The sequence below is a fragment of the Protopterus annectens genome, chromosome 5.part0 (genome assembly GCF_019279795.1).
Source record: "Protopterus annectens isolate FY-2018-M chromosome 5.part0, PAN1.0, whole genome shotgun sequence".
Classification (NCBI taxonomy): Eukaryota; Metazoa; Chordata; order Ceratodontiformes; family Protopteridae; genus Protopterus; species Protopterus annectens.
In genome coordinates this window covers 1,724,362,734-1,724,380,531 of record NC_056735.1, presented here as the reverse complement: position 1 = coordinate 1,724,380,531, position 17,798 = coordinate 1,724,362,734, and the positions used below count along the sequence as shown (strand labels likewise).

Sequence of the window (17,798 nt, the reverse complement as noted above, 5' to 3'; positions counted from 1 at the left end):
AGTCCATCAAGGCCAACATCAAGATCAGGACAGCCTTGCAGGTTAAGGACATTCACAAGGCCTTCTTCGGCTATGTCAAGAACCTTAAAGGTAACATACAGCAGTTTGCTGAACTGGTGGTGAATCGTACCACCTTCATTGATAAAAGGGACATAGCAAATCTACTGGCTGATAAATTCAGCTCAAACTTCACTCCTCCACCCCCAATCTCCCCCAGCTCCACTAAGTGAAATCCCCTCCAACATAATATGCCTAACTATTAACAGGGACCAGGTGTTGGCAGCTCTTGGTAAAGCCAAGAACACCACCTTCATGGATCTCAACAACACCTCTGGTTGCCTGCTGAACAGTCTAAAACATGACATATCAGGATGACTTGAGGCACTCTTCAACTACAGCCTTGAAACAGTCTACGTTCCTTGGACCGCAACTGTCATTCCCCTCCACAAGGGCGGAACACCAACCAAAACAAGGAACTATAGACTCATCAGTCTAATAACAAGCCTAATATGCAAAGCCATGGAATGGATTATCATGAAAATGCTAAACAAGGAAATTGGCAACTACAGAAAATTAACCCATCCCAATTTGGCTTTGTTAAGGGAAGGTCATGCCTACGTAACATGGTAGACGTCTTTGAGAGGGTCACCAAGGCAACAGATGACATTAAAACAGTGCATACTACTTGTTTTGACCTGTTTAATGCATTCAGTACAGTACCCCACTTAGGCATTGTTGACAAACTCTCTGAGCTAGGAATAAACCCATACATAACCCACTAGATTGCTGGCTGTCTCACAGACAGAACCTAAGAAGTTAAGATCAGTCACCACCTCCACTCAGAGACCAGTCACCAGCAGAATATCCCAGGGCTCCATGCTGGGTCTGCTCTTGTTTGGCATCTATTTCTTGGAAGTCAAGGTTAACTAACATTCAAGGCCTCTAGCTCGACAAGTTTGAAGATGATGGTTAATTGGGAGCTGTTATAGATCCCCCTAAGACATCAATATCTTGCAAGAAAGTATAACATAGACAAATGACTGGTCCAAAGCCATAGTCTAAAACTCAATGCCAAAAAAATGCATTACATTGCCCTTTGGAAAAATGTCAAGCCCAAGTTAATTATCTATTGATAAAACACCTCTAAAAATAGACCCAATAGTAAGGGATCTGGGAACTTAAGTAGACAGCAATTTGGCCTTTGACTAACGCCTAGCTAGGATATAAAAAAAAAAAATCATTCAAGATCACCCAAACTATAGGTAAGGGTATGGCATCCAGATCCAAGGAGACTATAGTACTACTCTACTCAGTTGTTATCAGACCTATCACTGAATACACTGCCCTCTTTCAAACACTTGCAACAGATGGAGTGTTCACAAACGTTTCTCACCTGAAGAATTCAGGGCATGAATACGATGTCCTACACTGATCACCTAAAGGCTATGTCTCTGTATTCAGTCTCCTACAGGTTGCTGAGGGGGGATCTTTGCCTGGCTTACAGGCTTCCCCAGACCCAGTCCTGATGGATCTGTTGGACATGTGCAAAACAAACAACACAAGACAAACTAGATATGAAAATCTGAACTTCATGTGAGATATGAACAGAGCATACTGGAGAGACAGATTAAGTGCCCCAAGGGATCCAAGCACTATGGAATTAATGAAATGCTTTCTGTAAGACCATTATTAAAATTAAAGGCTAACCAAATATGAGATATGGTAGGAAGTTTTAGTCATGATGGTCTTGGAAGGAAAGGGTGTACAACTATAATTAACTATAATTAACATTTTAACTTTTATATGCATTTTTATCAGTATTTTTATCTGTATTTAAATTATTAAATATAATTGATTGTTTTATGTAAAAATCAATATATTTATTTCTTAACACACATCAAATGGTTTCTCCTATATATACCAAATGGTTTTTATATATACATTAAAAGGATTAATGTTTATTAGTTTTTTAAATATGAACATTTGATATGTTATTGCAGGTTTTGCACACCAGAGGGAGCTGTATTTATATGAGTCCTCGAAATAGTTTTAAGGAATAAAGATTTAATATACACGGATTAAGTTCAATATTTTAAATAATTCTTATATAGCATACATTAAAATTGAGATCATGTATAAATAAATTGTAAAAGAAAAATAGGAGAACAGCATTAATGTTTATTATATGTTCAAGTTATATTCATGAATATGTATTAGTGCTTTTGAATATTTATGATCAGACTGAAAGGATTGTCACATTTGAATTTAGTTTTTAATTGTTTTAACTGTTTCATTGGATAATTAGGTATTAACTAAAGTATGTAAACATTCGAGAATTATTAGGAAATTGTCTGATGAAGTCCTGGTAGAGAGGGACGAAAACGCGTTCTGTTGTTTGTCAATGTTAAGTGCGTTTATGGACTGTTGGATCGCAATAAACTAAGTGTATATTATATGGAAGTATTTCTTGCATTTTTTGTAGCATTTTTTGTGGATTATTGGTCGTTTGAGTGCTACGGACTATCTTTGGCTGAGTACTATGGAATAGGCTCCCTGTCCATGTTAAACAGAGATCATCTCAGACCATATTCAAATGAAACCTTGACAAGTGGATGGTAAACTGTAAATTTACTCATGGTCTGGCCGCCATATCTCATATGGACAAAGGCTGTCAATAAGAAAAATATTATCCTGACACCCCCACCAATCTTGTTAGCTACCTACTAACATGCCCCCCACTCCATAGATACCAATGATAATAGGGACCCAAATGGTTTGGGGTGTGCATCTAGGTCTGTAAGGGCCTTAATGGTCATTAGCCTAGTAAAAACCTATGAACCTATGTATGGATGAGTACTGAAAAATACATATAAATAGTTTAGGATGTGGTAGGATCAAGGAACAACTTGTGCTGTCATTGTTGCATAGGTATGCAAGTTAGCAGTGTTACAGTGGTACTGCAGTACTGTTCTTAACTTCTTAACCTGAATCACTACTACCATACCCCATGCCAAGAGAAACTCAAACTTTATGATAAGGGAGGTGGTATGGTATTCTTTGATGGTGTGGATTATAATAATAGGATGTTATCAATGTTGAATACAGAAACTTACACTCCTATATCTTTGAATGAGCTAAATTGTGCTTATAAAAGAATAAAGATTTTTTTGAATGATTTACTTATGGAGAATCAAATAGATCTGGAATCGTTTAATTATTTATTCATGCCCTCTCCAAAAATACCAGTTATATTTGGGACTCCTAAGATCCATAAGGACTTAGAGAATCCACCATTGCCCCAATAGTTAATGGCCAAGGTTCAGTTACATATGCAATGGCAAAATATGTGGATGCGATCTTAAAGAAGTATGTGACCATTGAACGCTTTATATGTAAGGACTCTTGGTCTTTTTTGGAAAGTATTAATAAGTTGAAATTTGAAAGTAGCTACAATTTTGCAACAATTGATGTTAAGGACCTATATATGGTCATACCTCGTGAACAGTGTATTGAGTGGAATATATTACTGTTGAGAGATAGAGGGGCATCTGTAACTGAGATGTCCCTGGTGCAAGAACTTTTAGATGTCATCTTAACTAATAATTATTTTATGTTTGACCACCAATTTTATATTCAGAACTATGGATTAGCAATGGATTCTCCAGTAGGTGCTAATGTGGCTAATTTAGTCATGGCATACTGGGAAGAACACTTTATTCATAATAGAAGAAACAAGTATTAACAACAAATTTATTTTTATACAAGGTTTTTAGATGATATTTTTATTATTTTTAAGGGAGACTTGGATGTGTTTATACATTTTATTGACTAATGTAATAGCACAACGGAGTTCCTTTCTTTTACCTACACTTTTCAGTATGACAGAATAGCCTTCTTGGATGTGGATCTGAGTAAAGATATAATTGATGGGCAATATATAGCCAAGATTCACAGGAAGGAGACCTACTACAACTCGTTTCTGCACTTTAGTAGTGCACATCCACGGCATCAGAAGAAGTCTGTGGTTAAAGGACAGCTCATGCGGGCTGCCCATATGTGCACCAGATTGTGATTTTGATCTGGAATGTAATTTTCTTGATGGATTATTCATGAAGAGTGGTTAACCAATATAATTTTTGCGAGAAATCATTATTGAAGTTAAAACTAAAAGGAGTGTAGTCTATTTTAAAGCATTATTGAATAAAAATAGACCAGTTAATGAAATAGGAGTTATAAACAATGGATTCCAAACTCGTGGAGACAAACCTGATTTTAGCATAGCTTTCATTACCCCTTTTAATGTAGATGGACAAGTGATCAAACATATTTTATATAAAAATTGGAATTTGATTAAGGTTGATGATGAACTGGACAAACTTGGAATTTTACCTAGGGTGATTTTTCAATGAGCAAGTAATTTCAAGGATGTTCTAAGTTTTAAACATATAGTACCCCCTAGGATAGTGGGCATGTATAGATGTGAATCCTGCAACTACTGCAGATATATGTAGACGGGTGCTAACTTCTCCATCCATGGCAATGATTTCACAAGTAGACATAGGTTTAATTGTAACACAAGTTGAGTGGTATACCTAGCTCTAAGCCAATTTTGCCCAAGTTTTTACATAGGCAAAATGGATAGCAGATTAAGAAAGCAGGTGTAGGAGCATCTATATAGTATTAGAAAAGGAAAAGTTGAAAATACCTTAGCTAAGCACGTTAAAGATACCTGTATTCATTAATTGTTCCGAGCTATTGATACTGTAGTAGTGGATGATAGGGTGGGGTCGTATATCTTTATTATTGAAACAAATGTAATTGTGTTGCCAAATTTTAACAAGAGCATATGTTAGACGAGGCCTGAATGACATATGGTCTATATCTTGTATTTTAAAATTTAAAAGCCTCAATAGGTAGTTAAAATATTTTATATATTTTTCTGTAAACTATTTCTATGTTTATATATTTGTATTATTGAATATTTAAAGCATTTTTAATGTGGTTGTGATGAGTTAATTGTTTAGGTCATGTGATTTGGGAAGGGTATTTAAGTGTTTCTTGTGCATTGATTTAATTGTGTGATGAATCTGAGTTAATAAACTTGACAAAAGTGCTAACATTTACAGAATGACTCGATATTCCTTGCTTTTTTGTTGTTTTAAACAGTCTGTTTTTTTGGTATTTGAAGTGGTTGTTAAATCAAAAGTAAATATCACATAAATGAAGAAAAACTGGAAAAAGGGTAATATTTTCCTGACAGAACTTCTAGAAAAGTAGTTAAACAACAGAAAGAAGAGGTTTGGTGTTCAAGCAATACCATGGAACTTCACTTTCCTAGTACAAGTTACAGAACAGTTTAGAAAAGCCTCATAACTGCTTAAAAGCAGCATGAAGCATACCAACAATACAGCAGTAAGTTTGAATTCTAAGAGGAATTAACAGCAGAGGTAAATAGCAAGTCTATTAAAATGAAAAGCATACATAAATATACACATTTTTACATACAAATGAGAAAAATCAAAAGTAGATAATAATAAAGAGGAGGGGAAGTTCCCAAAGGGATCTACCGATGTAGGCTGCTGACGAGATTCAAATATGTCAGTCCTACATCTGGCATTAAAAGACTGAATGTCTGACTTTCTGTGACAAGGGTTAGGCTTCCCTTAATGGAATGGGCTTCACCAATCCTCTATCATACAGAGAAAGAGAAGGAGGTGCTGAGCTCTGCAAAGCTGTCAGTGTGGGTTTGTGCAAAGGCACAAAGCCCTTATGTGACTCAGGCAGTGTGAATGATAAATATTAGTAACTTTCAGATTGTAGAATCCAATGAAGTGTGTGGTTCTAGACAGGGAAATGGCAAAACCCCGTCCCAGAGCTCACAGAAAAGTACAGTGGAACATGCATGCGTCCATTACACCTCAACAGCTTTCCAAAAATAAGTTTGGTTACCAACATGAGTAGATGTGAATTGAAAGTGCTTCAATTATAAAAAAAAAGATACTCTGGAACACATGCACACTCACACGCACCTGTATACATATATATATATATATATATATATATATATATATATATATATATATATATATATATATATATATGTACAGAGAGAGAGAGAGAGAGAGAGATATGTATATCTATGTCCATGCAGAAAAAGTTTGAGTTTCTATTGGCATGGGGTATGATAGTAGTGATTCAGGTTAAGGAGTTAAGAACAGTTTTGTAATACCACTATAACACTGCTAACTTGCATACCTATGTAACAATGACAGCACAATGGCTTCTTGTCTTGTTCACACACCAGTATGACTATGTTCTCATGTAGTGCCAGATGCCCTGAAATACATTAATGACTTATGTGCTTCTGTGCTACTATGAGCACAGAATTATTTCTGGATATTTTTCACACTGCTTTTTGTGAAGTGGTTACAATCAGTCCATAGCAAATTGATGAATTCCAGTCAAAGCACATTTCAGCAATGCAGGACAAAGGTAAATCAAAACAGAGGTTGACATTTCTTCAAATTAGAATGAGTGCTTGCAGGCTGACAAGTGCATGGAAGGGCAACTCATTTTTTTAAGACTTCTCCACATATGGGCAATGATCACCTGATCAGATTATGACTGTGCAAATACAGCTGGCAGAATTAATATTTTATCATAAGTTCATTGCTTTACAATGAAACACTGCAGCATCACTGCTACTCTGTTATAGGGAATTCCCTTCTGCCCACTGCTGTGTTACTATGGGGTTAATATAAATAAGTCAGGGGTGTGGGTCTTCTCAAACAACAAGGGAGGATGTATGGAACTTATTCTGAAATACATTGGTGGGTTTTATTGGTATTGTTTTCTGAATTAGCTGTGATCAAGCAACTTTTTCAAGCAACTGCATGTTGATCATTTATAGGGGAAGCGTTTTGCCAGACATTCAGGCTGTAATCAGTTTTGTAGGCTAAGGAACATTTGATGCACAAAACCGCCTCTTCAAGGGAACTTAACTTCTTAAGAGTTCATAGGTGTTTATTAAGCTAATGACCACAAGGGCCTTTTTAAGCCTAGCCATGCATCCCAAATCTCTGACAAGTTCTGATACCCTTGATAAATGTAAGAAGGGGTTTGGGAGATGAACCATTTACAGGTTACCTGTGTCCATTAGAGACATGGGTGCCAAACCAGGGATGAACTTCCCGTTTCACATCCAGTTGTCCAAGTTACACTTGAATTGCATTAGGGAGGAACTCTGCTTCACATGGATGGGGAGCCTGTTCCATAGACATGGCAGTCTCTGGAATACATACCTACAGTATCTCTCCAGCAGGACCTATTTATATCACAGGCAAGGTTTAAGTCTTTAGAATAGGTAATTCTGGTGCTGTTTGTTTTGTGGATATGCAAAAGGTCTATCAGAGTGGGGTCAGACAATGCCCTGTATGCCAGGCATAGATTTCCCCTCAAAAGCCTGTAGGAGACAGAATACAGAGATAGGGCCTTGAGGTGGTCTGAATAGGACATTTTACTTATGCCCTGGTATTCTTTTAGTGAGGAACATCTGTGGGCATTCCAATTGTTGGATATGCCTGGTTAGGTACATAGCAAAGGGGGCATTGTACTCAATGATAGGTCTGATGAATGCCGAATACAGTGGAACAATGACTTCCTTGGACTTAGATACCATACCTTTGTTTATAAGTTGTGCAATACAGAATGATTTCCTCACCACTGTAGACACATGATGGTCAAAGGCTAGATTACTATCTGTGTGCCCCTAAGTCTCTGACTACTGAGTCAACTCTAAGGGGTGTGTGGTCAATATGATAGTTACCAGGGATGGATAACTTCCCAAAGGATGCTATTATGCATTTCTTGGCATTTAGTTTTAGTCAATGGCTCTGACACCAGCTGTTTGTCTATGTCAACCCCTCCTGGAGAGCATTTGTATCAGTGTGAGATTCAATGACGGCTCCTAATTTGCAATCATCTGCAAACATAGTCACTGAGAGATCACTGACATTGGCCTTGACTTCTGAGAAGTAAATGCCAAAAAGGAGTGGTACAAGAACTGATCCCTAAGGTACTCCACTTCTGAGTGGCCTATTTGTAGAGGTGGACTCATCAATTTCTAACTTCCTGAGTCCTGTCTGTGAGACAGTTGGCTATCCATTGGGTGACATATGGGTTTGTACCTAGCTTCTTGAGTTTGTCAACAATGCCCGAGTTGGGTATTGTGTCAAATGCCTTGGCCAGGTCAAGGTAGGCTGTGTGAACAATTCAGCCCTCATTCATTGCTTTGGTGACCTTCTCAAAGAAGTCCACCGGGCTGAGTAGGCATGATGTTCCCTTGACAAAACCAAACTGGGTTGGGTCTAGTGTCTGGAGATTTACTCTGTCTCTACTGATCATGCCCATGATAATTCTTTCCATGGCTTTACATTTAAGAATAGTGAGACTTATGGCTCTGTAGTTTCCAGGGTCTGTAGATGCCCCACCTTTGTGCAGAGGGATGACTGTTGCCTTTCTCCAAATATGAGGCACGAAGCCTGTTTGGAGGCTACAGTTAAATAGTAATTCTAGAGGCCCTGATAGGTCTTTTTTCATGCTATTTAGAAGTCATTCTGGGATATTGGCTGGGCCCATTGATGCAGTGTTCTTGGTCTTAGAGAGAGCATTAAGGACATGTGCCATACTGATAGTAGGGGGACGTTATATTTGATGCTATTTCCTGAGAGAAGTTTGAGGGGTGAGAGGGGTGTAAAGTTGGAGATGAACTTCTCAGCCATGAGGTTTGCTATGTCTTCTGGCTCAGTATAGGTGGCTACATTTACAATGAGCTCTACACACAATTGTGCATTGCTTTTAAGGTTGTGGACATAACTAAAGAATGCTTTGTGGTTGTACTTAGCCTGGGAGGCCAAACTTACCTCAAATTTAGCTTTGGTAGACTTTATCTGTCCTCTGAGTTGTTTGTTTAGTTTGTTGAGATGCTTTTATCCTGCTTTGTGCTGCACCTCCTAATTTATGCCATGATTTTCTTCCTCTTGTTGTACAGCCACTTGATTTTGGGATTCCACCAGGCTGGCTTGTTTTTTTTTAGTTAGTTTTGTACTTCTTCATGGTGGGTACAGCTATGCAGCTATTAACATGCTTGTACAGGGTTTCTGTGAACAGTTCTGCATAGGCAGCAGTGTTCATAGGGTTTATGGGGGCTTGAAACTTTGCCAGGTTCTCACATTATAGCAGGAGGCTAGCTTTAGAATAGTTTCTGACTATTCTAGGTTTGGCTATGGGTCCAGGTTTTATTTTACTTCAAAAGAGACCATTTTATGGTCTGCCCTTACCAGTAAGGCATTATAGTAGGGGCTGTGCAGCACTCTAACAAAAATCAAATTGCAGCACTCTCCTATATTAGTGAGGACCAGATTCAGTATGGTTGCACTCCTTATTGGTGCATTGACTACCTGGTCCAGGGAGTTTGTGTTTACAAAATCCAGGAATCTCTGTGCATGTACATTTTGAGTCAAGTAGGATTCCCCATTAATAGTGGGGTAATTAAAGTCACCCATGAATATGGTATTGGGTGCATTAACTACCTGGTCCAGGGAGTTTGTGTTTACAAAATCCAGGAATCTCTGTGCATGTACATTTTGAGTCATGTAGGATTCCCCGTTAATAGTGGGGTAATTAAAGTCACCCATGAATATGGTATTGGGTTGGATGGTTAGTGTTTCTAATAAGTTTAAATACATGGCATGGGTTTCCTGGGTCATAGAGGTGGGCCGATAGCTTGAAAGGAAGTGGTATTGGATTTTGCCTATGATGATTTTAACATGGAGCAGCTCAAGTGCATTGTCCTGTTTGACCAGCCTTAAAGTATACTGATTTTTGATGTAAACAGAGACACCTGCACCTTTAGTCCCTGCCTGTGAAGTAGCTGGCCTACATGTGTGGAAGACATTATAACCTAGCATTGTTGGTGTTCCCTCCACAGCTTTAAACCATGTCTCAGTGACCGCACAGATGTAGATAGAGAGCTTCTAGGGAGTGGAGTCTTTTGTTTAGACTCCTAACATTGAGCACTAAATAATACCTTTAGATTTTCTTGGTTTGCTGCATTGGAAGTACTTTCAGTTTGGCATTGCCTAAAAAGGCACTATGGGGAAGACAATATTTTATTAAAAAGCCTAGAGGGGAGAGGTGTAGATCATCCCTGGCAAAGCAGCATGGTCTGCTGACCATCTCCTTCCATGCAGACAAATATTGCACCCCCTTAGAATGACACCAGAAACTAAGCCAGTTATTAAAGTCAGTCATCTTTTGTTCATATTGTGAATCATCCTTGCAAAAGGTAAAATGCTGCTCCATGCTAGGCTCATACCAGCTTGAGACACATATTCCAAGAGCTCCAAGATGTCTCTCTTCATATAGTCTAGACAGGTATGTTTCAGGTCATTTACTCCCACATGGACTCAGTCATATCGGTAACTGTGTTCCAAAGACACGAGTACCTGCGTAATATGGTGGATCCTAGCCCCTGATAAGCAACTGACCGTGACTTTCTCCTTACTCAGGCTGGTGAGAGGGACATCAGTGTGCCTCACGATGGAGTTTCCAATGTCTAGAATGTTGGATTGTCTGGTGGCTTGCCTTATGGGTTTGGAGTTAGAGGCTCCAGCTGATGTAGCTCTATGTGTTGATGTGGATGTTGTTTTGAAAGACTGCATTTGGGGCTGCTGAGGGTATTTGTTATGTGTACTTCATCTAGGAGCTCTTTGTGGTTTAGGAAGTTTACAGTTAAGTGCCTCAGCATATGTGGGTCTGTGAATACATCTGTGAAAATACAGCTGTTGTATTCACAGATCTGAATTTAGGCAGATAATAATACTAATCATTAATACAGGGTGTACTGGCAATAATCTTTTTCCTTACTCTGCTATTACTACTTTCTTACTTTTACCATAAGGAGAATATAGACAAAGCCATAGCTATACTAAACACACACATGTGCGTACGTGCAGATACTCAGGTACACAAACACATATACCATCACCACCATCATCGACATCATTAGCATCTTTCATAACAGGGGACAGATTATATGCTCAGCAGTGATAGATGCTTTGCTATTCACCACCTGTGTGCCACAGATTTGAAATGACTGAAAAATACAAATGTACAAATCAAACAGAAATCACTTAGACTTTGAAGCTTAGTACCAGCATAACTGAATTACATCATAGAAAACAATCATAAGAATAAATTTCTTTGAACAGTAACAAAACAAACTTACTTGCTTTGTGTAAGGTCAATGACAATAAGGTCCTTTTCTAGTAATGCAACGACAGCAAATGGATCCTGGAATTCTAAAACAAAGCAATAAATAAATTATTTTTGTTAAGTTAATTTTAAAGCTGTGCAAGTCATTCATGCAACTGTAGCACTTATTTTTATATCTACATATTTGTGTATAACACTGGGTTTATATATACTGTTGTGAGTGTCTATCTATCTATGTCTGTTCAAGAGAACTATATATAGATACCTAGATCATATGGGCTATGACAATAGAGAAATCTTACTTATTTACAGGGATGTGTAAAACATTTTCAACACACATACCTTAAAATACAACACCTGAACAGCAACTCAAACAGTAACTGTAACACACAGAAATCTTTGAGCTTATTTAATGTGCGTGGATTCTACTTTTGTCTCAGTAAAAAAACACAAGAATGTCCAAAGATAAAATAAAATCCCCATAATTCCTAAACAAATTAACTGTCAAAAATATGAAGCACAGGAAAAGCACAACACAACCAAATAATGCCTAATAATGATTGTGAAAGAGGCCAGTGCCAAGGCCTACACTTCATATGGAGTGCTGTGATGCAATAGTGAAAGCCCAGTTAGCACTGTCACTGCCAGACGGAAAGGTATCACAGACTTGGTCTCAGCCTAATAAGTCAGAACCCTTCAAGACCACCCACTAATGTGTCTGACTTCAACTAAGTAAGTTCAAATATTATAAAGTTAATGGGGTATTCATTCATCCAGTATCAAAATAAAAACTATAGCAAGGTTAACTACTTGCATTCGCCATTCAAACAGAATATAATTCTCCCTTTGTTTTTTGTAAAAACAAAAAAACGTTAAAGGTAAGCAAGAAACACAAGAAATGAAAATGGAGTTTCTTGACTCCACCATGATTATTCTGTTTCAGGTACAACAGTTATGGTCCTTCAAGGATATCTCCATACACCTTTAGAAAGAAGAACAATGAACAAAAAAAGAGGAGTAGGTATACTACTTAGAACTAATTGATAGAGTATATATATGTTGCCAATGACCTAAAAACAAAATCAACAAATCATCATAAATTGTCCCTTATCTGATCATAATGCCCATAGTCTTTGAGATAGAGCTTTTTACACATTTTATTCAAAATCCCATACTAGGATACCTTCCTATATCACAAAATTGACAGATTTCAAAGAATTTTATGAAGAAACACAAATAATCAAACACATAAATTCCAACTTTTAAGTGTAGAAATCAATTATAACAGTTATATAGACAAATCAAGAATAATTACATACAAAGCAATATGGATTAAAAATTGCATTCAAACTATGTAAAGGTATAATATTAAAAAAAGAAAAGGAATAATATTAAAATATTACAAAAAGTGTCCAAAAAACATATATATAAACAAAATACCAAATATATAATTTTGACCATTCTTTTATTTTCCTCTATCTTTTCTACTATTAAATCTATATATTAAATCCAATGAAAAAAAATAAATAACTTAATTAAAGAAAAGACAAAGGGGAAACACTCTTACTAAGGGAGAAATAAGCACTTAACAGAAGAAAAGAATAATTACAATTTTTAATATAATAAATACATTTTCTTATAAATAAAATAGAACAAATGCAAATAAAATATAACAACAAACACCTTAACTAAATGCAACAGCTCCAAAGCTCATTGAATACCTTAAGCTCTATTCATTACAGCCACATCATGTTACAGGTTTATACAGGTAATATTCATAAAATTGTTAAAAAAAAAAAACTATCATGAAAAAAAAATACTGGAATTATTATACTTTAATAAACAACTATCTCCCAAAGGAAGAAGAATAAAGTAATATTCTAAAAAAAATCAAAAATTTCTACTAAATCAATTAAAATATATTTAATTACTGAGATATCTACACAGAAGACATCTATACACCATAGGTAAACATGTTGTTACTTATTGAAGATCAATGTTAGATCAGATGAAAGAGATAAAACAGAGATGCAGCATGTTTTTTGAATGTATATATGTCTCAATATGTACTGAAATCTATGTACTTTTTTTCAGACTGTTTTTTTAATAAATTTGTTTATAACAATGTCTTTAATTTTCAATGTTCTTCTATTCCAAAACCCTCCTATTAAAAAGACACACAAAAAAACTATGGTCACTCTTGTGCAATCTAATGTGAAATCATAACTATACACTGGAAACTAGAAAATGCCCAATGCTCAAATGCTTTAAGAATTAACAACAACAGACAACAACAACAAAATATTAACAAACAGAACAGAAAGAACAGAGAAATACTTACTACTTCTCTACTTACTATTACTCTAAATCTAAAAAAAAGAAAAAGATAGATATATCATCTTTATGTATATGTTTCTAACTATATAATATTTCAATATTATTTGCATAAACACCTAATGTAAAATAGTTATATAATGGTTATGGTTTAGTAATGTTTGTTTTTGTAAATTGTAAATATGTTATTTATCTTTATTTCATGTAATGTTTAAGACATCTTATTTGAAATAATAAAAAAAAATATTTAGTGAAGAAAGAAGAACAATGGAGATTATGCTAATTCAGTTGTTCAATCTGACAGTCAGGGGTGTGAACTTTATTGGTTTTATGAGACACTATAGTACTGAACTTTTCTCTCTCTGAACAGCTACCAGTGGGCAATAATAAGATCTACAGAAGGGCTACAAATGTTGCTTTTTCTGGTAATGCATGATTTTATTATCAATTTACCCTGAATCCAAACTGTTGTCTTAGAATTTTTGCAGTGACTGTTAAGATAACTGGGGTATATGTTAAAGATTAGTGGGGTCTATATTTTAGCACCTGTGTTTTCTTCATGAAAAGAGAGTAGCTATTTTCACACAAGGCAATATTCTAGTCAGAAAGTACAGTTGTGTAAGTAAACTTATCATAAAATACAACTACAGTATTTCAGTATACTTACCATAAAAGTAGATGTTTGAATTACTGCTTCAGTAGCCAGTCAGCATCTAAAGTTTCAGGCACCCTCCATGCACTCAAACCATTAGCAGCTCATTGACTAAAATCCCAAGTTTGAGCACCAAGTCCTTCAGAGCTTTCATGCCAACTGAGAGAGGGAGGCTTGAGTCCTGAAAATGTCAGTGCTAGAAAACTAAAATTAGAAATCCTCAGCCTGGAAACAAAAGACATACAAAACTAAATGTGATGAAGTGAGGGAGTGGCAACTGCTGCGGTTATACTCAAACATCTACTGTTATGGTAAGCTTTCTTACACAGCTCTATTATGTTCATCACACTGATCACTAATGCAGTAGCCATAGTTATAAGGAGTGACTACCACAGCTTGCACTCAATGGCAGGAAGAAGTATGAGGGTCCAAAAGCCTGTGTAGAATGGTCCTAGCAAAGGCAGTCTTAGAACTGGAAAAGTAATCTAGTCTATAGTGCTTTGTAAAGAAATGAGAGCAAAGCTTCTGCTTCTAGAATACTTCTAAAATCCAACCATTTCCAAAAAAACTCCACAGATGAGGCCAAGACCCTGTGGAATGAGACTTGAACTTGTCTGGAATTGCCTTGCTGTGGTAGGTATAACATGTGGTTAAGGCATGAGACAACCATTTGGAAATAGTTTGCTGTTTGCTTTGACACAGACTGTCCATTCTTCTTACCTTCACAAGAAAGATTTAGTTCTGTCAAGCTAGAACCTGAGCTGTCTATAGACATCTAATGTAGGAAGTATCCTTTGACTCTCATTTTTTGGTTCTGGAAAGAGGACAAGAAGATTGATAGCTTGGCTCAAAGTAAACTTGGATACCACCTCAGTCATAAAAGAAAGACCGGCTCTTAAGGAAACTCTGTCTTTGTGGAAAATGAGAATAAAGCCACTTCAAGAGCTTGCAACTCAGATACTCTTCTTGCAGAAGTCACAGCAGTCAGCAATACTGTTTTTTGTGTTAATAACCTCAAATCAGCCTAATGAGTTGGTTCAAATGCAGCAAGAGTTAATTTCTCCAAGACAAAATTAAGATCCCAAAGAGGAGCCATCTGTTACTTAGGGTGCTTGGTATATAACTTTCACATCAGATTGCATTAAAAGAGGGGTACTCGTGGGAAGACATGCTGAAATGGTCAATAGATTAAACTTGAAGGAGAAGTAAGATAAGCCAGGGGATAGTAACTCACACAAATAATGTAGAACTAGGGAAAACTAGCCTTGAAAGGGTCTTGGTTCTTATCTTGACACCAACTAGAAAATCTTTTCCATTTATTACTATATAATTTTCCAGTAGTATGTTTTCTTGCCTCCTTTAATACCTGCTACACAACCTCAGAGATTAGTTGCCTAAAAGATTCTATGATTCTACCATTTAGGAGTTAGCTGCAGGTGTTTGGAGTTGGGGATGTATCAAACAACCGACTTGTGTGAGAAGGTCCAATCTGTGAATAAAAGCATGTTGTATTTGCCTTTGACCATTTCCAAAAGAAGTGAGAACCGCAGTTGCCTGGGCTAGAAGGCAGTCACCACAATCATATTTAGAGAGTCCTTCTGAATCTTTAGAATGACCATGGATATTAGTGAAAAGGGTGGAAAAACATACAGAAACATTATTTTCCAAGGAAAAGAAAAAGCATCTGTTTTCCAGGTCTTCTTGCATGGAGTTCTGGAGAAGAATCATAACAGCTAATTATTCAACGAGGAGACAAAGAGGTCTACTTAATGGACTCTCCACAGATGGATCAAATCTTAGAAGAGCCCCCTAATCTAGTTTCCATTCATGAGGGTATGCCCTTGTCCTGATCAGTTTGTCTGCTGCACAGTTTTGCTCTAATGGAATGTAAGATGCCTGCAGAGTGAGATTGCACTGTGTAGCTGTATCTCAAGCTAATATGGCTAGTCTGCAGATGGAGTAAAACCAGGTTCTCCCTTGCTTGTTGATGTACCTCATGACTGTGATATTATCTGTAATAACACAAAGAGGTCCCAAGGACCAAAGATGATTCAGACAGCAGGGAAAGTGTCTTTTTTATATTTAAAATTATGTGCTTGCATTTGTCCTAGGTGTCCCACACACCTTGCACTTTTATCCCCCCTGAAACTATTCCCCAAAACACAGTTCAAAGTGTCTGTGGTGGCTGATTTGAAACTGGGAGGAAGAAGGGGAGGCCTGGATTTAGGGATATATGCTCTCTCCACCAATTGATTTCTCTTCTAACAAAACCCAGCACTGGGACCAAAAGAGACTTCAGATACCACTGTATCTTTCACACATAGAGTCTTGCTAAGGGTTTAATTAAAATCAGAGAAGTCATGAGACCCAAGATCCTTCGGCATTTCTTCGCAATGACCAAATTTGAGTGGAAAACTGTAGAAATAGATCTAGATATAGATCTATTTTTTTTCTGTGGAAGTAAAGCTCTTTAAACTATGCTGTCTAGTTGACATCCTAAAAACACAACCCCACGAGAAGGAGTCAATAAAGATGTTTGAATGTTCTCTTGAAATCCCAGCTTGTGTAACATTATCTCTCACTCAAGAGAGAGATTCCTGGCACTTTGAAAAAGACTCTGCAAAGATAAGCAAGTCATCTAAATATGAAAAAAATGCGAATACCATGTAGCCTGCAATATGCTGTAACTGGAGTGAGACACTTTGTGAACACTCTTGGTGCAGTGATAGTTTAAAGGGTAAGGAAGAGAACTGATAATGTGATCCAGACATGCAAAACAATAAGAAATGCCTATAGTCTGGATGAAAAGAAATGTGATGATAAACATCTTTTAAATCTAGTTTTACCAAGAAGTAAGTGACATCATTTAGAATTTGGGCACAACTACAAACAAGTTTAGGAAATACAGTTCCAGAACTGGTCTCCAAGTATTTTTTTCTCTGGCACTAAAAACAACCTTGAATAAAAATAAATACATACACCCCTTCACCACCTGGGAAGGAGGAACTGGTTCTATCACTCCCTGGCATAAAATATGATGGACAGGTGGAAATAAAAGAGTCTGGTCTGGAGGAAGAGGAATTACCTCTGTAAAGGAGGAGTTTCCTCCTATTGCCTTCTATAATCTTGGTGAATAACCTTCAGAACCGATCTGTCTGAAACTATCTGTTGCCAAAGAAGAAATTGGAAATTCAGACTTTTTGGAAGGAAAGGGGGTCTGCCAGGGTTGGGGGGTCACTTAAACAGTCATTCTGATTTACTAGATTGTCCTCGGTATGAGCAGATTTCAGAATTCATTTGGAAGTCCTTATGTTTTTTTTTTAAGCTTCTGTTTACCTGCATTTTGCTGAGACTGCTTATTCTGTTTCTTACCTTACCAAAACTGGATGAGGACTTTGGGAATTTGGAAAACGATGGCTGAAAAATCTTAGAGATTCCCTGTATCAGCTTAACCTTTCAACACACTTTTTGATCACCTCTGCAGCACAGAGGCCAAAAACTAAATCTTTATAAAAAAGGAGAATTTAAAATCTCATTT

The 17,798-nt window shown here is 36.8% G+C and overlaps 1 protein-coding gene across 5 annotated transcripts in view; it reads right to left on the bottom strand.

The window, feature by feature from the left end:
* The window catches only part of STXBP5L (syntaxin binding protein 5L), a 4,174,867-nt gene that overhangs the window by 1,154,847 nt on the left and 3,002,222 nt on the right, over positions 1-17,798 (bottom strand). For all 5 annotated transcript variants that reach the window (XM_044071514.1, XM_044071515.1, XM_044071517.1 and 2 more), the window contains exon 11: positions 11,288-11,360. In XM_044071514.1, coding sequence (XP_043927449.1) covers positions 11,288-11,360 — 73 coding nt within the window. The remainder of the gene's footprint in view (positions 1-11,287; positions 11,361-17,798) is intronic.